The sequence below is a fragment of the Chlamydotis macqueenii genome, chromosome 1, assembly GCF_036417535.1.
Source record: "Chlamydotis macqueenii isolate bChlMac1 chromosome 1, bChlMac1.mat, whole genome shotgun sequence".
NCBI lineage: Eukaryota > Metazoa > Chordata > Aves > Otidiformes > Otididae > Chlamydotis > Chlamydotis macqueenii.
The window spans coordinates 111491124-111517030 of record NC_141556.1 but is presented as its reverse complement, the minus strand read 5'-3'; the positions used below and the strand labels follow the sequence as shown (position 1 = coordinate 111517030).

The window sequence follows — 25907 nt, the reverse complement described above, 5'->3', positions numbered from 1 at the left end:
TAAGATAAATGGGTCCATAAATCTTTAGTACAAAATAGACAAGGAGAGAAAAAGAAACATAACTCTCTCCTGGGAATTGATTTGCTCAATCCAAGCAACCAGCACCCAAAATAGAAATTGGATCCTCTGACCCCTAATCCAGTCCTTCAGCCTTTCTCTCTGTCAGTCATTTGCTCTCCCACTTAAGACAACTTACGGAGCTTGTCTCCCAAGTATCTCATACAAAATACAACAAAATCAACCTGAAAAGAGTAGAATTAGTCGACTTGTAGCAATATACTTCCCTCAGCTAAGAAACATGCTTAACCTGAATTGCCTGAGTAATCAGCATCTTACTGCTTTAACATGTTGTCTGGAACTCCAGAAAAAAAAAAAAAAAGGAGAGTATATGACCTTCAGAAGAAGGGGCAGGCAAATCAGAAGGACTACAAGGATGTTGGGAGGTTATGAAGGGAGAAAATTAGAAGGACCAAAGCTCAACCAGAACTTAATCTGTCTACTGGCAAAAAAAAAAAAAAAAAAAAAAAAAGTGTTCCTACAAATACATCATTGACAAAAGAAGGGCTAAGGAGAATTTTCATCCTTTATTGAATGAAGGGGTAAATGTAGTGACAAAGACTGAGGTACTTAATTACTCCTTTGCCTCAGTCTTTAATAGTAAGGCCAGTTGTTCTTGGGGTACCCAGCCCACTGAGCTGGAAGACAGAGACAGGGAGCAGAATGAAGCCCCTATAATCTAAGGGGAAATGGTTAGTGACCTGCTACACCACTTAGACATGCAAAAGTCTGTGGGGGCAGATGGGATCCACCCAAGGGCACTGAGAATGCTCACAGAAGTGCTTACCAAGCCACTTTCAATCTTTTATCAGCAGTTCTGGCTCACTGGGGAGGTCCCAGTTGACTGGAGGTTAGCAAATGTGACACCCATCTACAAGAAGGGCCAGAAGGAGGTTCCAGAGAACTACAGACTTGTCAGCCTGACCTTGGTACTGGGGAAGCTTATGGAGCAGATCATCTTCATGCCATCATCCAGCATGTACAGGACAACCAGGTGATCAGGTCCAGTCATCATGGGTTTACAAAATGCAGGTTCTGCTTGTCTAACCTGATCTCCTTCTGTGACAAGGTGATCTGCTTAGTAGATGAAAGAAAGGCTGTGGATGTTGTTCACCTGGACTTTACTAAAGCCTGTGACACTGTTTCCCACAGCATTCTCCTGCAGAAACTGGCTGCTCATGGCTTGGTTGTTTATACTCTTTGCTGGGTAGAAAACTGTCTGGATGTCCAGGCCCAAAGAGTGGTGGTGAATGGAGTCAAATCCAGCTGATGGCCAGTCACAAGTGGTGTTCCCCAGGGCTCAGTATTGGGGCCAGTTCTGTTTAGTATCTTTATGAATGATCTGTACTCTGAGTAAGTTTGCAGATGACACCAAGTTGGATGGGAGTGTTAACCTGCTTGAATGTAGGAAGGCTTTACAGAGGGATCTGGACAGGCTGGATCAATGGGCTGAGGTCAATTGTATGAGGTTCAACAAGTGACTGTGTACATGGCAGTGATACTATAGGTGTGTATTATATCACCAGATTATGCAAGTGGTGTTTGTTTCTTTTCCTTCACTCACAGAAGAAATAATCATATCTTACAGACTAAATGTCTTTAATTTTTACTTTCTACTGAATATATACTTTATACATAGGACAGAACAAAAATGCTGCAGCCAAGCATGTCATGAATACCAAGCAGGGCAGAATCATTACTCCAGTGCAACAATTAACACTTGTGTCCCACTAGGGAATGGCCTCATTACAAAACTTGTCTATAATTAAAAGGGTTACATAGGAAACCTTTCATATACATCACTACCTTCATTCTGTCCTACTTTTTACACAGTAGTTTGAATTTCATTGCAAGCGCCCTTTCAATTAAACTTGCAATACACTATGTGCAAGGAGTCATTACACTCTCCAAATTCATTTATTTTTAAATATATCTGTAGTTCACAAGTCCATCTGAAAGCAATTCTTTAAAAAATCCTACAGTTTATTTTTTATTGCTTTGCAAATTATCATAGCAGTACACAGCACCTTCCTATTTTTTGTGGTTAAAGATGATTTAGTCCTTTGGATACAAGTAAATGACTACTTTTTTTCCCTGCTCTGTGATAAAAATAAATGCCAAAGTAAAAGAGTAAGACATAATTTGTCCCTCACTAGTTTAGTCCTAAAAAGATGTCCAAACGAGATTTGCTTAGTAGAAAAAGCTTTTCTTTTAAATTCAAAAGTTTTTGTTCATCTTATCATCAGAGTGCCTGAACGAATTCCAGAAATTTGTGGCCTGACCTCATCAACCTGCTGCCAGATGTGGTTCATTCTGCTTTTCCAGCAACACCATAGACAATGCTTTATATTGGTACCAACTCTGGATACTTCATTCCTTTGTTCAGTCCAATTGAAAGATAGTTTCATCTTTTTGCTACAGAAAAGATTTTTACAGAAATTTAAGTATGACACTAAGGTCAATTTGGAGTTGTTTTTTTTTTTTAGTAAGTATTTAATAAACCACCAACAAAGTTTAAACCACATTCCCAAACATAATAATTTTCCACATAGGAATGAGCTTACAAATATTGGTTTTTTATCAGGATCTGCTCAGGCCCAAATAAGAGAGTTAGTTATCTTTTGCCAAGAATGCAAAGTTTAAAAGTGACACATTTTTCCATTTTGTGTATTTTTTTTTTTGGTGCAGTATTATCTGTGTCTAATTTAGCAATGACAGAGGTAAATAAATTGTCCTTATCATGGTATCTGAATACACTTTTATCACAGCACGATAGATAGTGGAAAGGTTGAATTTTAAATAGTTGGGTCTGTTTCTGAAGATGTCACACATTGTCTTTGCATTATCAGTAATTCACAAGAGTTGTATTTACTGCTCACCTGTAAATTAAAAGGGGACTTATCTTGTGGCCGGTGCACTGAACTGATTGACTCTTGAGATACCTGAACTAAATTTCAGCATCATTTGATACAATTTGTCTTTTTTCTGAGAAAGACACATGACTGTTTGAAAAACTTTCAGTGGCACACTGATGTTAACAGGACACTGAACCAGCTCCCCCAGGCTCAGTTTTTTCAATACAAGAATACCTTGTTGCTAATTGTTGGTAATGCCATTGACATTTAGGAAAGTGCATGCCTAAGACATCTGCAGGATCAGAGTTTAAGGATCTGTGGAAAGAAGATTCAGCTGAGAAGACTTTGTTGGGCAAAACATTATTTTTTTCCTATGTACCACCCCTCCACTCTTTGGCTGGTCTGGTTTGTTAGAGCTTGGATGGCACTCAGAAAGCTGATGCTTAGGCACAAATACACAATCTTGTGACTTTCCATGGGAATTCAGCCTTTTAGGAAGCTTCATTTTGTTGGTGGTAAAACAGAAGTCATAGATGTTCCTCCGCCATTTCAGCGAAGTGACTGAGTTGTATTGTCTGGGGCGTGCTTCAGTCATTCTCCGCCTTAGTGGAATACAAACCCACAATGGAGTAAAAGCCCATTTAATTGCAGACTGTGCCTAACGTGTTATGAGCAGCTCTTAGTAGTGCTAACATGGCTACAAGACTTTTGGAAGGAAGGCTCCAAGTACGGCAAAATAAGCTAGCTTCGCCTCATAATATCTTTTGCTGGTATATACTAAATACTTTTAAAATGTTGTACTCATATTCTTTGGAAAAAAAAAAAAGATTATCTTTCAACACTAACATTGAGGGGGCTGATCATGATGGGCCTCAGGCTCAGCTGGAGACTCAAGATGCTACAATAGTAGTTTTTCATAGCAGTGCTGTATTTTGACAGAAAAGAGAATAATAAATTGCAGGGCTGCTTGAGCATTATTCAGCACTTCTATAATGGGAGGAAAAATAACTGATATGTTTCTTTTTGGCAATAAGATTCCTAATGAATCAGACATCCTTGACAGAAATACACTTAGCAAAAATAAATGTAACTACAACACTTCATTAAAGTAAAAGTATCTTTACTATTAATATACAAATGGTGAAGAGTGACAAATAATTGATATACTTTAAGCCATACTTTCAATGTCTTTCATAAATACAAAACCAGCATCTGCGATATTACTTCTTTTTACAGTATAGAGATATATATACACACAGCATTTTATAGGGACATAAGATTTTGAAACAATAAACAAACTAGCTCCAGTGGTAGCTAACTTATCAGTAGATAATTCAGGTGGTATATATTGCAAGTGGGCTGTTGACAACATGTGCAAAACAAAAACAATGTATGGTATGCTTTAGCTTATACTGTACACAGCGTACAAACACATACCCAGTGCTCATTGTAGCAGGAAAGCTTTTTTTATTATTATTTAAACCTTGTCTAAGTAGTTCAAAATTCTTAGTGAGAACTCCACACTATAAACAACAAATTTATCTTCCAGGAGGGTCTGGCTGCTTTATATATTTATCACTGATCTATAGACACTTGGAGGGTTTGTTTTGCCTTCCCCCAACTCTGCATTTTCAGTTTTAAAATGTTGCCTACTTACATGGCAGAGTTAAAGGATACAGCAGGGCTAAAGTTTCCTCTCCTCTGCTTTTCACAGCCTTTTGGCAATGCCCTCCGGCAACCTCTTGTTTCAGTAGCTCCCTGTTTCCCTTGTCACTGCTAATGAGAGATGCTCCCAGTATCTAAGCCCTCTCTTAGCTCACTCTTCGGCCCCTGTTCTCTCTGTTAGTGGCTTTCCTGAATTCTGTCAGCACTGCATCTGGTTATCTCGCCCGCTTCCTATCTCACCTGTGACTTAAAAGCTGCCAATACAAATTTGGCAATAAATATTTATTTCATTTCTCTGGGCTAAAAATGGCCAATATTCAAGTTTGAAAGTCAAACATCATGAGGCTCACAATGCCTGTTAAGAGGAAAAATAGACTGGTAAACTGTAATTTCTCAGAACCTGATCCAAAGCCAAATTTGTAATAGAAAGGCTTCTTCTTGGCTCAGGTTCAAATAAAATGATATAAGGAGACATTTATATGCACAGCAGAAATATTGCAGATCACTTAAAACTTAGTGAGTGGTTTCCCCCCACCACTACAGAACTACTGTCAAGTGGATTGGGTACTCCAGGAAATTATAAGAAAAAATCTGAAAAAGGAGGTGGATCCTTTTTAAAAAAGGTTTACTTAACTATGGTAGCTTTGCATAGATCAGCACAAGTATCTGAAGTTAAACAAAGGGATTTCAGAAGATACTTGGAATGCTTTCATCTTCACCTAAAGAAGTATTGCAATCACAATGAATTAGAGAAGTGTTTTTCTTTCTTTTATTTCTGGGCATATAGTAATGTATGGGATAAAACTGTGATTAGATATTTTCATCAGCATTTCCTGATCGCTACAAACTCTTGACAGGAAAACCTCCCCTGTGCAAAATGTTAGCAGGAGCCTGGCAGGACCTTTAAGTTCCACTTACACCTAGAAGTCCAATTCACAAAAGCGACTCAATCAGCCAAGGGCATGCAGAGCCTCCTTGAGATGGATGGGCCCTACTGAAGTCAATTTGTGTCTTAAACCTCAGTGAGACCTGGATTGCACTGTGGCCCCTCTTGCAGCGCTCTCAGCACGCCTCCACAGATAAATTTCTAACAGGGGTCTTGAGTTTTTTCAGTAAATGATCTTTTTGGAGGCCCTTTAATCAGGAGTGAATGTCACCCAACAGACAAAACACTTACTTACTCTACAAAGATATTACTTCCTACGACAGCTTACACAGAGATGGTGAGGCCACAAATGACTGAAACAAATATTCACTGCAGTTTTACTCCAGAGGTAAAATGGTGGGAAGATGCTCCACATCATCTTTCAGATATGAGAAAATATTTTAATGTTTTAGGTCCAAGTACCTAAATAGAACTAATGAGACTTTCTATCTGACTCTTCAACTTGATAAATTGGTCAAAACACCCCCATACAGCCCCTATGTGCTCCATCTACTTGAATCTTTTCAGGAGTAATACATTCACTATGACCCTCACTAGAATTGTGATCTCTATAGATTTTTGCAAATTTTGTGTTTTAAATATTTATGTGACTTGAGAATACTATCTCTAGTTTACTTTAAATTAGTATCTGAGCATATTTAAGCAGAAAAATATGTAATGATAAAGCTTTCAAATATTTTAAACAGGCTTTGTAGACAAATTATTGAAGATTTTTCTTTAATAAAGCAGAATGGCATGCTATCAAAAGGCACAAATACATTTCCATCATCTGGTCTAGGAAACAGAAAAATGGCATGATTATTATACTACAGTTAGATGATTGGCACTTAAATAAATAATCAAAGTAATTACCATCATAAAAAGAAAGCCACTGTTTGAGATGAACATCAATGCAGAGGCTGAAGACAGCAGGTGGAATTTACTATACCATGGACTGTTGTCAAACAGCCTTTGTAGATGACTGTCACTGTGTAACTACATTGTATATATCTATGAAGAGAGAGAAAGTAGGCCCAATCCTGCAAGCTCTCCTATGAAAGTACATCCATCCTCCTGCTCATATCAATCCCACTGATGTCAGTGGGGTTTTGTATCAGAGATGGGTTCAGCCACACAAAATTTCTTGCAAGACTCAGGCCTAAATAAATTAATCTTTGTCACACTAGGCATTAGCATCACCAGAATAGTAAATATTTCTTCAACTACAAAAAAAAAACCTTGGAAGTTTAAAACCAAATAAACAAAAAACTCATAAAAAAACTCTCCAGAGTACATTTGTGTACTAAATTGTAAAACATTAATTAAAAATTTCATTACTCTTGTGGTAAATCAGAATGTACATCTACTAAAAAAAAAAAGAAACTCTAACTCATTTTACTTAATTTTAGTCCTTATTTTTTTTTCTTGAAGAGAGATTGTCACTGCCATATTCCATATTGTCAATAATTTCAATGGCTCCCTCCCACCGTCGTCCCTGGAGTACGTTAGGGTAACAATTCAGATTACTTTTACAAATAATTATATTCTGTCAACTCTTCTGACATTTCATACTAACACTTAAAATTACTTTTAGACAGTAAAAGTGACATTTATACAGATACCTGGTTTTTTTTTCTTTTTAGTCTAGAATAGGAAAAGAAGATAAAGAAATTATGTTATTCCAGTTCTACGTATATCTTACAAATTACAACGCACTGTCCCTCATTTGGAAATATTTGCAAATATCAGTGGTTTTGAGCGTTTTTTCATAGTTGTAGTTCAGCTTTCTCTTGCACAGCATAGAGTCAAAGCACAAGAGATAACCTATTAATCTACAGACCAAAGAGTATTCTTGGAACAGTCCATCAGCAATTTAGAACTGTTTAATTCTCAGCCCTCACATAGCCCAATCGGCAAGAGACTTAACAGCAGGAAGAAAATAAATACTTCTGGAAATAGCTTTTGACTTGTAATCCCCATTAGGGGGAAAAAAAAAAAAGGCAACCAAAACCCCCAATATACAGCTGTTAGGCCATTAAGGTTTTTTGTGTCTCAATAAGAAGTACTAAAATTTGAAATACACCTACAGTTGAGCCTAGATACTGTTAGCTCTGCTCACATTGTACAGGAACCTTGTGCAAATGATCATGTTGGCTTCAGAAAAAGTACCATTTGCCTATCAAAGCTTGACTTACATAAATATGAATGGCACCACCTATCTCTGTGATGGCAGGTAGAAGAGGAAAGGATGTTTCCCATCTTCATCTTCATCCTTGTAAAAATACTGCATGAGATGATGTGGAGTGTAGATGTTGAAGCCACACTAGCTGCACTATTCTCAATTACTTGAATTTTCCATGTCCCTTCCTTGCATTTTGATGGAGGGAGAAAGCCCAGTCGCAAATACACACTTTGTAGAAATAATATATATTAATATATATAAACGAGGCAACTGGTTCTCTTAATTATAGGTTAGGGGGCGGTCCTGCTCACTGTCTACTTACTCAGAAAGAAACAGGACAGAAATTTAATAGACAAACAGCTATTTGGTAGTACTGCAAGCTCAGTATGTGGGAGCAGCAGCAAGAGGTCATAAAGGAATGTCTTTGTCTTTCCTTCACCCAGAAGTAGTGTCTCAGCATTTAAAGAGACCTCTTTGCAGCAGTTTTAAATTATTATCTTTCAATACTTTCATCTCAAATCGCTATCTCCTCTTACCCATTCTTTTAATTTTGTGTGGGAACTTGGCTTCTTATCCTAGCCACACCAGTGGTAGGTCTCTGTTCTCAACTACTTGGTTCATTGTAGGTATTTCCAAAACTGAGGAAAAGTTATAAAAAAAACCCCATAAAATTACTTGGTTTTGAAAAAAAAAAAGACACATCTGTGAATTAAATATATCCTCCTCAGCTCTTTCAAATGCACTAAAGCTTGGGTTAACAAGAAGATTAACCCACCATTTTCCCCAAATTTAAGGACACTCTTTTACCTTTAACTTCCAGCTTTACTGCACAGAAGTCAACCAGTTTGTCATGACTACAAAATATCAGCTAAGGGCTGATGACTTTCTGTGGGAAATCAGGAAGTGTAAAGAGTTCAAATATGAGCAAAATTCAGATATAGCATGGAGAGGACATAATTTGCTACGTAAAGCTACACTTAAACTTCAGGTATAACTTAGATGGGGAGAATCCATAAGATACTCTACAGTTTATTCCTGACAAGTAGAATTTTTCAATTGAATTTTCTATATGGTTTATCTATTTCTTCCAAAACAAGACTTTGAAGAGTTTGGGAGATGTGGATACACTATGCTGGAATGGAAACAAAATATATTGCTCCAATTAGTGGCACCATTAAATCAATGATTATAAATAAGAATGAATTTTTCATCAAATAAATCAATCAAATTTCAGGGTGGTGCATGTTAACTAGAATAATAAAAAGGATTATCTTAAGGAATGCCTGACCAGAAAAAAATATATTTGATCTAACACAAGATGCTATTAATCAATAAATTAAAACTGTTCCTAACTGTTTAGACAAAGTCATCCTTTCCATCTGTTCTTGTGGGGTTTTTTTTTTCTTAAGACAAAGGGTATGAAATCATAAAGGAACAAGTGCTACTTTAATAAGGCCAACTTGTAATATTCCATGTACTGATTTGGGGAGAAAATGTATCTACTGGACTAAAATGCAGTTTTATCTCTTGACTAAATGGTTAGAAACAAAAGAAGAACAAATATCTTATATGTATAAATATGCTGGGACAAATAATTTGAGCTTGTGTTTATTGTAAGGGTTTACTTGAAGTCAAGCTTATGATAAAAAAAAAGTTTTCTTTTCACACCTTTGCCACATTTTTGTTTCCATGCAGCCTCCCAAACATTGATACAGAAAACATGAAGCACTGAAAATCCTGGGACCTTTCAGAGTCACGCTCACGTAGTTAGAATAAGGCCAATATACCACTACAAAATATTTAGCCAATTTTATTTAATCTGTACATCGTGTTTATCAACTTTTAATTATACTGAAGAACCCAGGTGTAACTGCAAGTGAAGCTTGCTCTATGTTGGAGTGTCTTCTTGTTTGTTTGTTTGTTTCAAGAGATAAGCACAGCTGGAATGACTACTGAGCGTCTGCCAGTGCTAAGGTCTTGAAAGTTATACTGAGATTGGTTTTCTTTTTTTTTTTTTAAAGGCAACCTAAACTTCTGCTTTATTATAAACGGAAAAAAAATACAGTACTATATGGCACTTTATGTATGTAGCTTGCACTCTAGGATCTGGAGAGACCTGATGTGCTGTTTGTGGTTAGAGGTGCTTTGTAAAGTATTCTTCTAAATAGATATACTTTGTCATACAATAAATTACAGTTCTTATTCTGCAAACTTTTCAAAGTTATACCATGGGACTTGGTGTCAGCAAAACTACATACTAAAACCATTAACAAAAAAAATAGAAAAGAACTGTAGACAGGAACTGTTTCATCATATGTACACATGTACTAACTATTCCAAGCTTAAGTTTCCCAAGAAATTAAGGTCAGCTGCAGAGTTTTGGTCACAGGGTTACTTCAATCCAAATGCATTATCCAGACAGCTGTAGTTTATCTTATTATGCTTTGCTATCATCTTCTTTTGACTGGATGATGTCATTAGTAACTTTGATTTCTATCGTTTCTGGATTTAAAGCTTCTTTCCCATTTTCCTCCTTTAGTGGCAGCTTCCTATCAGAAGAAAAGAGGAATCACGGTAGCACACAAACAACACATAATCTGGAATTTAAGTCTATAACATATGTATTGTTTACACAATCCACAGTGTTTCTAAAAACAAAATTTATTGAAAATAATGTATAATTACTGAGGTTCTCTGCTTTTAAAGACATTCATATTAACTCTTTCAATTTCTACAAAGCTAAACAAAGCTAAATGGCACATGATAAGAACATTGCTGCAACCCAAAATACAATTTCTTCAATAAGACAAAAGAAACAATAGAATATTAAATAACCTGATTCAAGACAGTACAGAGGGAAGTGTTCCTGAGGATATCGTGAAACACTTGAAGCCAAGTCTTTTGCTGAATCTAGATTATGCTCCTTTTTGTTTGTTTCTAAATGTAAATTCAGTTGTATATGAAAGAAGATATCTATCATTGGACGTTATGCCAAGACACAGGTAAAGAACTTCTTATAGCACAAGGAGGTAATAGCAGCTATTTTATTATTTAGAAACTTCTACAATTTATTTTTACTAGAGTACACAATCTAGCTGTGTTAATAACTTATAGCTCTTTAAATACTAACTTAGTGAAAACTCTGAAGAAATGGCAGAATAAGAAGTTGGCTACTTACATTCATCTCTGTGATAGAAGCTGTTCTTATTTGAATGCAAGAAGACCTTCAGATGGTATTTTAATTGCAGAAATAGTCTAAAGATTCCTTTGGATTTTATAATCCTTAATTCCAATGGCAAAAGAGTACCCACTCTTACTTTACAGGAAATACCAAACACTGACTTCATATAAAAAGGTCTTTAAAATAATTTATTTCCTACTGCTATCAAAATATATAGCTGTCAAAAATATGTGTGGTTTACTCAGATGTTCCTGTAATAATGTGTCCTGGGCATAATAGCTATTAATTTGTGATTCCAGTTTGGCTTTGCTTTCTGGTTTTTAACTAGGAAATAGTGTGCATATGTCTTTTTTATTCATAACAACTGTTAAATGTTTCAGTAAACTTCCACTGTGATTGCTTTGATATCCCAAAGAGCAATGTACCATTCAAAACCTGTCTGAGGAATCCCTCAGGAATGTCTTGTAATAACAGTGTTTAATAACAACAAATAAACCAAAGCAATATCAAAATTCCCAGTTTTAAGAAATTTAGGCTGTGTGAAACGAACTAAGAAAGATGCTGTTTATCTAGAGATTAAACAACAAACACAACCTATTTCTGAGTGCAACCAAACAGAAGACTTGTTCTACTATAGTAAAATACGTGGCATAGATCTCAGCATCTGGGTTTAAGCACAGAGGGAGATATCTAGTAATTGTCTGTTTCACATGGAACACCCAAAAGAAACAGTTTTCAGCCCACAACACAATATCTGAAAGAATGGAAACAGCAGAATCAACACAAATCTATTTTTAAAAAAGGATGAAACACTGGGGCAGAGAAGTGTAGCTCATGAGACACATTTTAGTTAAGCAGGCACCTGTGTCAAAGGCCTGATAATGTAAAGCATCTAAACTGGCATTTTGAAAAAAGACCTAATTTAACCTAGTTTTATATAAAGGCAGCATAATTTCTCAAAAGATTGCGCTGAAAGGAAGGAATGTTTAGTCAAAGTAATAACTGGGCAATTGAAAGACTATACTGTGTGGAAATTTAAATAAATTGTTTTTGAAGAAGTGCATTAAAAGCATGTTACAAATAATTTAAAACTATTTGCTAGAACCTTGTTGACGGATACTAGATATTATTGAAACTCATGCTGATGCAAATAGTGTGATAAAATTAGCTTTTCTTTCAATGCAAGCAGGGAAAAAAAAAACAAAAAAAAAGAACTACAAACAAAAAAAAATGTTTTAGATGTTTTCCTCATACAAAAATTCATCCACCATTCCTTGTTCTTATTGTCTATAAAAACATGTGGGGGTTTTGGATATGATATGAAGTTATCAGTTCAGTTATTATCAGACATTGTCCTTTTTGACTATGACAATATTTTTGTTATTTTGGAATTTTCCTCTCCATTTGTCTCAAATATTAATTTATATTTTATTTCTATTAACAGATTAAGTAATTTTCCTCTTTCAATGAACTAAATCAAGTTTAAATGTTTTAATTAAACCAATTTTTCTACATCTAATTTTTCTTTAGCTAGACCTATTGGAAATAATTTTATATTTTTCAGTTGGGCAGACTTATCTTTTCAAACATTTAAGCATTTGATAATAAAAGTTTTTTGGGAAAAAAAAAAGATTGAAGAACTTTAAAAGGCTCTTTTGCTTTACTTTGTCCCCCTAGTACTAGTGTCCCTTCAGATGTTCAGATTTCATGACACTCTATTCATCTTTATTTTCCTAACTGACACTGTCCAGAATCTTCAGGTGACCTCCATCCAGCTGCACCTTGGACTGCTGGCTTTTGCCATTGCTTGTGGGAGAAGAAATTACCAAGAAGGAAGCCGTCATCATTATTAATATCTCTTAGCAGTCCTATTCTCCCAATGACATAATACCTATCAAACTTGTTATCAGTTGTTCCTATGATTTAGTTATTTTTTCATGTCACAAGTGACTGATTTTTTGCCCCTCCTCTAGAGATAATAACATATTTTTGATCTTAACTTTCTCATATTTCACTCCTGTCAGCTCTTCTAAAGACTGGGACAAGCAAGAAGAACTGAACTTAATCTTTCCTTGTATCGTGTCTGTCGCTAGATGCATCTCACTTGTATTTGCAAAATCTGGTGCTACAAATAGTCTTGAAGAATGAAAAAATGTGGCCTGTGACTTGTACAATGTTTACAACTACATTTCCCAGACTCCTTAGACAACTGTGGGTTCTCTATAGTGCTCATCAGTAGAAATTCTAGTAAGAAGAGCAAATATATCACTAGTCATTCAACAAATTCCATAATTATTTAATTAGCAGAAGTTTGAAGTCTTCAAGTGCAGGTTCTTTAAAGAAGTGTATACCTTAATGTGCAGTTACTTAACACACCTCTCACTCCCATTTACTACAAATGCCAATGACAGCCAGTAACACAAGCTTGCTTTCTTCTTATTAAAGGTTCTGGCATTTGCAGTTCTAGGTAACGGTAAGGAAGGTAATCTTGTGGTATTTTCAGAAAAAGAAAAATACTTTTATAAGAAAATCCTCTGCTTTCAAAATACAACTGTGATTTCATCAAATAATCAATATGTGAGTTTCTATATTTACTACAGAAATGTCTTTGTAGCCCTGACAGCTTTAAGATTTCATGAGGGAGGAGATTTTCAAAACACATGAAAAGCTATGGGCTCAAACCAAATAAACTTGGAGTTTTCTTTAATAATTTGAAATCAATCAACTTTGAAGACTCAGAAATTAAACACTTCAGCAACCAGTTCATGTGCCCTAACACTACTAGGTGGGCTCTTAATAGAAAGAATAGTGCTGTCATCACCTTTGTTGAAATATTAGTTTCTCTTCAAACTAAATTTTCAGAAGAAGAAAAAAAAAAGAACATCAAAAGCTCTCATTGTGATAGTAAACTTAGCAAAATACCAAATTCCTTGTGTCCTGTCACAAATGTTAGTTTATCCTCCACACATTTCAAAAATTCAGGTACAAACACCAGTTATTCTACCCAATTTAATTTTGGGCTCCAGAGGCAAATTTAAGCAGAGGACCTGACTGCCAGTATCTGGGATCTCCAAGCTCAAGGCTGGTCCTTGTGACTCAGGAGACAGCCAGAGCCTGTGAGCCCAAGTGTGGAACCACTGCAGTTTCTGTGCTGAGAACGGCTTGCAAAGACGGGAATGAGGAATAAGGGAATCTGGCAAAGTGGTCACCCTTCAGTGCTCTTAATCCAATTACACCACGTAGACTTAAATACCGAGCTAAACTCTCAGTTATGTGAGTGAAAGCAGGAAAGGCCCACCCTGTGAGGAGCTGGGTTTCTGGAGCATGGGATCATTGTGCCCTACATACAGGATGTTTGTGGGGATGTGTGTGTGACCCAGTCCAAGGCCACTCCTGTCCATCAGATTATTCCCTCAGAGTGATTAATAACTGCTGGGTGGGCTCTGAGTGTGCGGTAAAGATCAGCTGTAACCGACTGAAAAAATCCTCATCCTCCTGCTCAGCCACCACAGCAGGGTCAGGAGGGCCAGGGCAGTGATTCGACTGCAAGCACCAGGGCTGAAAGAGAACTGGGCAGGATTGTGACCAGCCTCTGCCAGCCGTGGTCCCCCGCAGGGTTTGAAGGGTAACTGGAAGTGGTGGGGGAACATCGGGGCAAGCTTTGGAGCTGCCTGAGAGCCAGAGAGGGCAGGCAGGCCCCTGACCTCACCTTCCGGCCCCTGAATGCAGCGGGCAGAGCTGAGGCGGAAGCAGGATGGAGGTCCGTGTCCCACCAGGGTCAGGACTGGGCATGCACTACTGATGAGAGGCTGGAGCTGATGTGGGGCTCCTGGACCCTGATCAGAGGAAGGGCATGGTGGGCTGAGGAGGGCATGGCAGGGTTACCTGTGCCTCCTGGCCCTGAACTTGAGGTCTGTTTTCACCAAGAGCACAGGGGGAGCTTCTTGGGAGTTAGAGCAGCAGGAAGGGACAGAAAATTTCCCTGGACACTCACTCCAAACAGTTGGTGGTATAAAGATACACTGCAGGATTGATGCTATTGCAGTGTTGCCATCTAAGAGCTGGATAATACCACACGTGATTGTACCTTGTGTCATAGAAAGAACAGAAAAATTTCTAGTGATCACCTCAGACATTGTTCATGGAGTACAGTGATTTAGATTGCTAATTGTAAAAAATCACACCAGTATACTCCATTGCCACAGCACACCATTCTGGTGATGCTGTATATCTCCCTGCCAGAGTGCAGGAAGCCCAGTTCATTGCTGGAGCCTGGAGGAGCTTGTGTGAAATGCTGGGGAATGTCAGGCTACTTACTCTGGTTCTGTGAGGGGAGTTGTCTCATTTGGCTCATTTACTGGACTCCCGTCTTCATGATTGGTAATTCTTTCATCCTCTGTTCGCATTTCCACTATTGGCTCTTTTGATCCATCTTTCCTAAAATTTATTAAAAGAGTCTTAGTTTCATATCATCACATTAACCACATACACTGCACATAACTAATTACCAAGATCCCTTCTCTCAAATTGACAAAAAAAGGTAGAACTAATTATCAGTGACTAACACCACCAAGATGCATTTAACAGTGTGTTCTCAATTCCTTGAGGTCTTTAAAGCATCCTGTATCCATGGTTACTTACCTAACTCCACAAACATAATGGATTAGTATCTCAAAAGAGCATTTTGTTTATGACTAAATAATAGACGATGGCCTCTTCACAGGAATAGATGTAAACTTTCCTAACTCAGTATAATAAATATAGGTCATGATATGTAGTTATGCTTGAACTTTTCTGTCAGTGTAAAGAGCCTTCATGTCAGTATACACACTGCAGAAGCGTACTTTAATCTCCTGAGATTGTGACAATTGCAGCTGCCAGAACAGAGTAAAGAGCCCTTGTGTGATAAGAATCTAGCCCCTTCTGTTCACACTGCTAGAATAAACTCTTTGCTTCTATGTCATATTCCCCCCATTTTAGGGACAAATGCTAATTTCTCACATGTAAGTAAATGAAAAATGTTTGTGCCAATTGGACAATGAATTGTAAGGAAGACGGGGCAGTGAGTATGGCACTACACTTTTGCTGGTGATATGTCTAATTCATATCTCACATTTTTATTTAATTCCTGAGAATATCATCATTAAACAGGTGGTTACAACTACAATAATCTGTTCAGGAAGTACCTAGAAAACTCTACCATCCTCTGGAAGATATTAACAAGGAAAATCTTTGTAGGGTAATAAGAGTAAAAGTAGCACGGATAACTGTAGCCAAGAAGCTGACTAGAGGATTAATGGGTAGAAGTTCAAAAGATTCTGGTTATTTTTAAGAAAAACTGCATCATTTGTCCTTATTCACCTTTCCAAGTGAAATTCTACTTTAAAGTACACAAATGGCTATAAAGCTTGTTTCTGTAGATGATGCACATAACTGTCGCAGCTACCTCAAATCTGCGAAAAGATTATGGATCGTAGTAGAACTAGTTCTACTTGGTTTGTCTGTACATCTACAGTCTTATGGACAAGCATACATTATTGCATAAACAAAAGCCTAAAAAAAAGATGTTATTAGCAAACAGCATTCACATAGGATCTGCACAGAAAGTACAAACTGTGTAACAATGAAAAAATACCACAGATGGAAAAGTGATTTGTAGAAAACACATTCTGTCATTTCTGTTCCAGGTGGCTGTGTGTATGTTACATGCATTGTATTCATCTACATTCATTACCTATGGAACATAATTAATTACTATATATATCCTACAATAAAAATGTAATGAACAATCGTACCATAAGCACACTCAAAAATTCAGAATGCAAACTGACATATTTAAAAGAGGGAAATGTCAGTGTCTTTTAGGGAATGGCAGTTGACATGAAATAAATTCAAATTTTGACTCTTCTAGCCTGTCTGGAAATTTGAGCCTGACAGTTTATTTATACCGAGAACAGTTACAAATATTTTAAGATCTGACTGACTGAAGATCACACCAACATGGAAAGAAATATAATTAAATAAGATCGTTGTGTCATTAAGGAATTAAGTGACCAGCTTTATGCTCTTCTGAGACAGCATGGAATGGCGTTTGGGTCTGAGATGTTGATAGCAAGGTATAAACTGCAGTCAAGTCACATTTACAACTTTAGTTCCCTAAAGTCTTCCCATTCAGAAAGGGTCTGTACACTAATTCATACTTGGTCACTTCTTGAATGTGAAATTAAAGCATAAGCTAAAGTGCTGTGTTCAACAGGAAAGGACAGCTGAATCACAGGCAGAAGTGTCACATCTGGATTCTATTGACCTGGACACACTGGCTAAACAAAATACAAAGAAAAAATTATGTAAGCTGCAGAGAATCAGGAAACAGCTATTTAATGGCATAACTTCTACTCAGAAGCATTATTTGATGTAACTACTGTGTGCCTGCTTATGACTGGTTTTGTTCTACGGAGCTGTTTCCAAAAGGGTTGAGAACCCAACCAAGAAGTGTAATCAAGTTACCTAAGAAAGACAAAGTCTCTGAATCCCAATAGCCAGAACTAAACCAAAGAAAGACACACCTCCACTACCAGCAATGAAGCAGCCCAATACTGCTATGAACAATAAGAGCTGCAAAATCTGACCTGCTCTACAGGCATCTGGGGAAGGACGGGATCTGGGAAGCTGCAGGAGGATGAACTGCAAGGTCTGACCACTTGGAGAGCTACAGCACACAGGAATTGCACCAGTAAATGTTATTTAAACCACACAAAGACAGCATTCTCACAGATACTACTGTGTATGCATTAAGAAGTCTATCAGATGAACATGATGAGGAAATGTTGCATTTTTTTAAACAAAGGAACTGTGTAAAATGAGGGACCATAAGTAATCCTCTCTCCAGCTTACCTTTTGAAAACCCTGTGAATGTTGAATCTTTAAAGAGCTATTATTTTACAAAATCAGTACTTGAACTGTTTTGCCAGAGATCTCACTATCCACTATTACTTTTTAAGTAAACATATTTGCACAGAAATGATCAGTTCATCCACATTTGTCTGATGAAGTAGCCACTATACAAGGGTAATTGTGAGAATCAAGATTGTTTCTTCCTCGCTTATGTTTAGCAATCATTAAATGTTGCTATGAAGAACAATCACACTCACCATAATTTCACCCACTTCCAACTCAGCACTCCTGTTTTTAAAAATCAACAATACTTCTTATTCAGACAAGAAACAAGATTTTACATCAAGTGCTATATCTGAGAAGAAAAACTCATTCATGGATTTTCCTTTACTCCCAGATTTACTGGCACTGCCATAAACATTTGCAGAGGTTTTGGGTATTAGCAGCTCAAAGACTGGTAAAAATGAAATTACAATAATCTGTTACCTGTTCCTCATGGACCAAAGATGTGCCTATAACTATTACTGAATTGTGATCTATTTCCTTTCTGTCAAGCTGCACAAAGAGGCTGTCTTAAAGTGAGGTATGGTAAATGCCTTTTTTTGGTCCCTTTTTCTTTAAAGGCAACACTACCACAAACAATTCTATACATTTCAGGGAAAGATTTTTCCAAGTAAGAGAAACATTTTATGAATTCTCTTTACCACAGCACAAAATGACAATAAAGTTAATGCAAGTTGGATAGCCAAATTTTTCTTCTAATGGTTTCCAAAATATGTTATTAATACTTACAAGTAGGCTGCCTTTCCTTCTTCCAGTTCTTTACTTTTTCCACTTGAACCACTCTTTTTCCCACAGATCCTCCTGGTGAGGCACATTAGCAATCCGCATTGCCGTACAAAGAAGCAGCTAACATCAGTCACAACCAGGATTAACAAAAGCGCTGCCACTCCCAGGCCAATGACAGCACCAAGTCCAAGACCATTAAAAATAGTGTCTTGAAGGAAAGAAAAACTAAAATGTATTAACAAAATTGATCCCAAAGAATAGCATTTTCTAAACCTTTTAAGCTGTAGGCCAGAAGATTAACGGATGTTTAAAAATGAACCATTCAGAAATTAATGGAAATAAATGGTCTTGAAGATTAAACATGTATACAACCTAATTAAAAAAATCACAAAAAAAAATATTTTCTATATAATATTTTCCTACTGCCAAAATTCCAATATTGTCACACAGCATAAAACACATTATTTAATAACAAATAACATCACATCTTAATATTCCATGACTGACAGTATCAGTACACAGCCTGAGAAAAACATTTAAAATATTTAGCATAATAATAGTTGATAGAAGCCATCATTTGCCACATTTCAAATATAATTAATTAGCAGTGGTGCTAAGCAGAACTACTGAAAGGTTTAAGAAAGTGCTAAAACAGTATTTATTCTTGAAAAGGTCATTTTAAAAATTAAAGTAGAATGAAATGTCTTGGAAAAAAGTTAATTCAAGCTATTTAATTGGCAAACAGTTGCACACACTTAGGCTTAAACAAATTATTATGTGGAAAACTACACATATTATTAAATTATTAGAGTGTTAGGACCACAATTTGTATAGTGTATACCTTGAAAATACATGTATACACTTCAAAATAAACATATTCTACATTTGATCTTGTTTTCTGTATTTGTAACATGAAAGCTGATTCTTAGCTAATTTTATTTCATTACAAATCTCCGAAAAAAATATTCTAATCTCAGTTGACATTTCTATAACAGACAATAATGGTACAGACTGTTTTGAATACTGTGTTTCTGACAAGAACAACTACTGTGTTTGTGAACTCAGATGACCTTTATAAAGGAGAGGACTTGTATCTGATCAATAAACTGGGGAAAATTAAAAGCCACCTCAGTAACAGTTCATGCACCCGGCTAGTTGAAGAAGGTGTGAGTTTAGCTCAGAAACTGGCTAGTGACAATTGCCTGGTTGGTGCTGTGCCCTGAGCAAGCACCACAGGGAAGTGGAACTGGGTTTTCTGCATTTTGGTGCTGTGTATCAACATTGCTTACTTAGTGTTACCACGTCTTGGAGTGGTGCATGAGTCAGCAGTGCAGCAGTACATTTCCCTTTTGCATGCCTGTTTCCAAAATAAGAGCAAGATTTTTCTGACAGTAGATTACTTGCATACTGTTGTAATAGACATGAGAACATAATATAATGTAATGTAATAGAAATGTTTTAATGGGGCTACTACTATCATCATCTTTCTCTTCCACCTCCATGATACATTGTTGACTCTTTTCAGATTATCATTTAAAGTTTCATATTTCTGCTTTACTATTTTTAAAGAAAATATGTATTTACTTTTTCAAATATAGTTTGAAAATTATTTTTTGAGGACTTCCAAAACAATACATACTAACAGAAATATATAATTGTTAGCCTATGTGACAGAACTCTTAAATGGAAAAGTAAAAACTTTTTTCAAAAGAAAGGGAACATTTCACTTTTTTTTTGCAATTGATTTCATTGCCGATTGTATGGGTTCTTTTATTATAGAACTGTTCTTCAGAATGTTATTCTGTAATAAGCCAGAATTCAATGTATATATTTACATGGATGGATAGGCAGATAAATAGACAGAGTTATTTTCCTTTCCTCAGAAAGACTTAAAAAACATTTAAATAACAAAAATAATGGTGCAGTAACAAAAAAATATATCGTTTACACATTGCCCCATCAGCAATGTTGGAAGTTGATATTTCACAGGAATTATTTTTTTTTTTTTTAACATAAACATTCCTAGTTAAATATCACAAGCATAATTTCTGATACATCTTCCAAAACATACTTTATCCATATATCCACTTATCTATTTGATGATTTCCTTTCTAAACTTCGGTTGTTTGTGTTTATTAATCTGAATTGTCAGAACGATATAAACAGATATTTCATTCCAGTTTTTCGAAAAGCACGTATGTTTCAACAGATCTAATACCAGTAAATCCTATAAAGTCTAGTTCTAGAGGCCTTATACAGTGAAATTTTCCTCTCTATACCTTCTTAAACACTAAACAGAACTGTGGTGAGGAAAAATTACGGTCTTTTAGTCCATATTTTTAGTGTGATTCAGAATTGTTTTGTTGCTGTTGTATTTTTATGATTTTTTTTCCTCTTTTTTTTATGCAGTGGTAAGAAGTCTTTACCATGGAGAGATACATTTTTCACTGATGTAAAAAGCATTTCCAGTGTCACTGGAACATTGTGATGTGGCAAGCTTCCCACACTGAATGATTCAGTGACAGAAAAGCCCACAGAATATTTTCTCTGGCAAGAGAAGAAAATGTCTATAGTAACAATATTGTTCCTTTGTACAATGATATTAATATTCATTTGCCATAGTTGTGAGGAAGACTTTATTTTCCATTTTTAATCTTCTTGGTATTGGTGAGACATCTGAGACCTATGTATTTGATTGTGACATATTTTTCTATCTCTTTAGGATTGTTAATTTCCTTTTCATTTAGCATTCCCCATCCTTACTACAGCCCTATTTGGGCCAAGTCCATTTTTCCTACTTGCAACCCATCTGTTCATAGAGGTTTCTGTTTCACAACATTGGAAAGGCTGATTTCTTATAATTGCCAATACTTTTCCAACATCTCTCTCCTTTACCTCCCACACCTCAAAGAGTGACAGCAACACCGCCACATCCTATGGCAGGGCGAGGAGCGTGGCTGCCATCAGTCTTGTTGTCTGTCTTGGGCTCTCTATGTACTTTCTTCTTCAGAAGCCAAGCAGAAATTAGACTGTCTTATATTTTAAAAGTATCTGTGTTATGGTTTATTTTTAATATTAATGAAAATATATACAATTAATTTTTACAAAGTTCATCTTTGGCTTAATTCTGTTTTTTCTTAAATTACTGGACTTGGTACTGGTCTATCTGCTCCTGCAAAAGTCGGTTGTAAAACTAATTCCAATTACTATTAAAGCCGACTTAGACCTGTCCTGACTGCTTTCAAAAATCATATCCTAATATACCTATGGTATCAAAACAGTATGAAATTTTGTCTTAATATCTTATAACATCAACAGAAGTACTAATTCTGTGACTGGATGAAATGTTGAAGTCATACTACATATAGCCTTTCAACTAACTTTGAAAAATACCTTTGTTATCAAAAAGTTTTGTCCTAAATTAAAATGAGATTAGCTTTACTGTGACAATTCTTAAGCAATATGAAAAAAATACAGTATAAGCAGAAATGATTCTAAATGGCTTTTATGTATGTACCAAATGGACTCAAAATACTAGTTGCACTTTGTGATCCTAAACAATGAAGTATTTAGACATTATATATCTTCTTTTTCTAGTTGAAAACACACTTTTTAAAAATCACAAAAATTCAATGTTAACGTGAGAGAATCAGTTCTTAATAATTTTGTGAAAAGGTTTATTGTGTACCTAACTTAGTAATCTAATAATAGTGGAGCCTTTTAAAATACCACTTGAAAACAAAACAAAACAAAAAAGTATAAGTTCCATAGTTCTGAAGGAGTTTTAATTATAATTTGTCAAAAATATGCTAAATTTAAAATATTATGCTTTTTGTTATACAGAATGTGGCATAACTTGTCATTATAATGAAGGAAATTGCCAACTTTAAACAAAGTCACTTCATTAATCCACTTCAAATAATTGCTTATCAGTGAATGGAAATAAGATTACAAAACTTTCAGAAATGCAACGAAATAAAGTTGAAGCAAGTTTCTATAAACATCATGGAAAGTACTGGCAATTTTCAAGTTATCACTTATTCAATGAGTGGTATTTCTAGCTTCTAATAAAATAACTGAACATCCTTGCAGGGAGGTTGGACTAGATGACCTTTGAAGGTCCCTTCCAACCCTAACCATTCTATGATTCTCTGATTCTATGATTTTTGCACAAATTATTATTTGAATAATGGGAACGAGCAGTGAAGACCTTTGGCAAGTAAAACAGAATTTCTTAGTGAAGAGAACTAACTGCGAAGATAAATTTTCTGGAGCCTCAAATGTAAATTCAGAGTGAATTCCTTTAAAGAGGGTATATCAGACACTCTCAAGGGAAGCATGTCTAAAGAGAGCCACCATCTACATATGTACACAGAGTGTACAGGTACACTTTGTACTCAGAAAATGAAAGCTATAGCTTCTGCACAATGAGACAGGAACTTAATATGCAACATTAATATATTCGGACTGATGTTACATGAATGTATGTCCTTCAATGTGACAGAATTTTTCTGTACTCTTACAGAATCACATTGTATATATTCAATTGCTAGTGAAATAAAATAATAAATGCAAGTGTTAGAATAACTACTCTGCTTGAGCACGATATTTGGGAAAGATGACCTCCAGAGGTCCCTTCCAACCTCAATCATTCAGTGATTCTACATTTGTTTGAAAAAAAAAAAAAAAGAAACCAAGTTAGCACCTTTTTGTGCCTTTCTTCCCTTCCTGCGCTCCTTAGCAGGCACGGATTAAAGGAAAGATAAAAGACAGATGATTCTATATAGCCCTTAACCTTTTACAGTCATTTAAATTTTTAAGGAAAAAACATAAAGATATAAACCACTTTCCTACATTCATAGGGTAGCACCTGGCAGCTATGTTTGAATGTGTTTGAATGAGTGTGGAGAAATATTATGAATGTTTGTCCTTTCTTTCAGATCAGTCTGAAGCTAAAGTAGGAACTGCTCTTGAGCTAAAATAGTTGAAATTATGAGTAGAGACTGAATTTGAAAATGCTGCATTGGGTAGTGGCAGAAAACAAATAATGTTCTTGATTATCATGTTCTTGAACTGTTCTGTTGTATTGAAGCTTATAAAGTCTGTCCAACCATAATAGCTATTTCTGGACTGCCTATGAATGTTGTCTTTGATTTTATATCTGATCTGGAACTTTTCTTAGAATCAAAGGCTTACAAGATATATATGCTGACTCAAAACCTTTAAAAAGATAGAAAATATAGATCTTAAAGATTAGTATCCACTGATGAGCATCAAATCATAATGTAGTACCAAAAAGCTAAACAGCTGTACAATGTTTTTCTACCAGAAAGAGTAGAAGGCCAAGACCACTGCTAGAATAAGCAGGCTAAAGATCTTGAGAGGGAAAAAAAAATTATACACATCCAAACAACAAGCATGTAATGAGAAAAACAATGGCAAAACCAAAAGGATTTACCAGAAATGTTACAGAATTCCAGACAGGTAACAAGCATCTTTAATACAGGTTCATCACAGATATAAAAATGTATACAAATACTATGAGGTGGATGTTGAATGAAGGGTATTGCAAGTACACAAATGATGGTTCTTCATTCTAATCATTGCAATTATTAATTTGTTTCCAGATGCTTTGAAATGCTTCCTTTTTCTTGTTCTTTAAGGATATAACTACATTAAAATTCATACATAATAAGTGGAAACAGTTTATCAATTAATAGCAGGTAACAATAAGTCATTCCTCTTTTAAAAATAATTATGTCTGATATCTGTATTTCACTGCCTTTTGATGCTTTTCATTTTCTTGTATTGAAAATGGATGTACCTAAATTGTTGGACTTGCATAACTTTGCTCACTGGCTGTCAAAGTATCTTTCTCATCTTTTCCAACAGAAAATGTCCAAGAGGGGTTTAAATAGAGCTGTTGTGTGCCCCAGCTCCTTTTCTGTGGCTGATCAGGACACAAGAACTGTGTGACACCTACAAAATCTTACAAGTTAGAGGTACCTAACTTGTCTTGGGAAGCATGTGAAGATAGCAGGTACTCAACATTTTTAATGAGAATAGTATGATGCTGGAAGACTATATTAATTAGAAAAGGAACAATTTCTTAGCTTTATACAAGAGCTTCATATTACTATGCAGTCCTGTGTCTTACTGAGATAAAAAATCACAGCAGGCAAAACAGAGCAGTACAGTATTATTGATCCTGATGTAACTAACTAAACTGAAGCTTTCCTCTAATTTTCTTCCACTCATAAATGACATATCTTCATTGCCTACCATCTCTAATGAAATCTGAGCTTGGTTGCAGTACAGTTTCAATGGTTTCACTGGCAGCAAGAGGAACCATAAAGAAGAGGCTGTACACCATAGAAAACAATGGGAGGGATGGGCATCCACAGTCAAGGGAGCCTGTGATGCCACCAGGATTATCAGTTATAAAAGATGTGAGCTGCTGAAATAAGCATGTCTGAAATGGTATCTACCAGAAATGTTATGCTTTTCTGATACTTATCTGAGTGAAGGATCTTTTCTTTATTATAGCAGAGCGCCTCCTGCCAAAAAGTTTTCTGAAATGACCTTTTTCTTCTGAATTTTACAGGAAAATTTATTTTATGTTTACTTTTTCTGGGTACTGAGTAAGTAGAACTTGAGTTCTCAATTATTCTAATGGCCCTCTACACCATTTTTCATATGAAGGTGTCTTAAATGAGACATAAATTAAATAAATAGCTAAATAAAACAAATGTTGTAATGTAAGCAGCAACTCGAGTGTCAACCATGTCTTGTCTGTGTCTGCTGAGGAATAAGAATGGAAAGGAAAGAAGGCTCTGTTAACTGGAAAAAAATGTCCTGGGTTGTGACAATATTCTTTGGAGTTGTGGCTTATTATTTTCTAAGCTAAGTTTTAGAAATTACTCCTGGCATCATCAAACTATCTCCAAAGAGCTTCAGAAGCATTTCTGACGTGCCTAAAGACTTATAAGGTAGCTACAGCCTCTTCTTTCATGAATTTACTCAGTCACTGTAGTAAAGAGGTGGTTTGGTTTTTTTTTTTTTTTTTACCATTGCTTACTTCTACAGGAAGCCCAGAGAAAACTGGGTAAAAGTCCTCATTCTACCTGTGGAGTAGCAGCCACAGAAGGTCAAGAGAGGAAATGCACTCCCAGGACAAGCTGCTTCATACTTCAGCCAGCTGATCAATATACATTTCCCAGTATTTTTGTGACAGAAAGTGGGGAAAAACCCCCAACACTTTACATGTGTTGGAAAGCAATGGTTTTTGCTTTTGACAAGGAACAGCTAATGGGAAGGGAAGAGAGAGCCCAGCATCGAGGGGAGAAAGGTTGCGCAATG

General features: G+C 35.9%; 1 protein-coding gene across 1 annotated transcript in view; it reads right to left on the bottom strand.

Annotated features, from left to right (window-relative positions):
* Positions 1-9481: 9481 nt before the first annotated feature.
* Positions 9482-25907, bottom strand: part of NCAM2 (neural cell adhesion molecule 2) — a 297815-nt gene continuing 281389 nt past the window's right edge. Inside the window, exons 16-18 of the mRNA XM_086764093.1 lie at positions 18552-18756; positions 15183-15302; positions 9482-10233 (exon numbers count right to left, since the gene is read on the bottom strand). Of these exons, the coding sequence (XP_086620219.1) occupies positions 10122-10233; positions 15183-15302; positions 18552-18756 (437 nt within the window). The 3' untranslated portion in view covers positions 9482-10121. The remainder of the gene's footprint in view (positions 10234-15182; positions 15303-18551; positions 18757-25907) is intronic.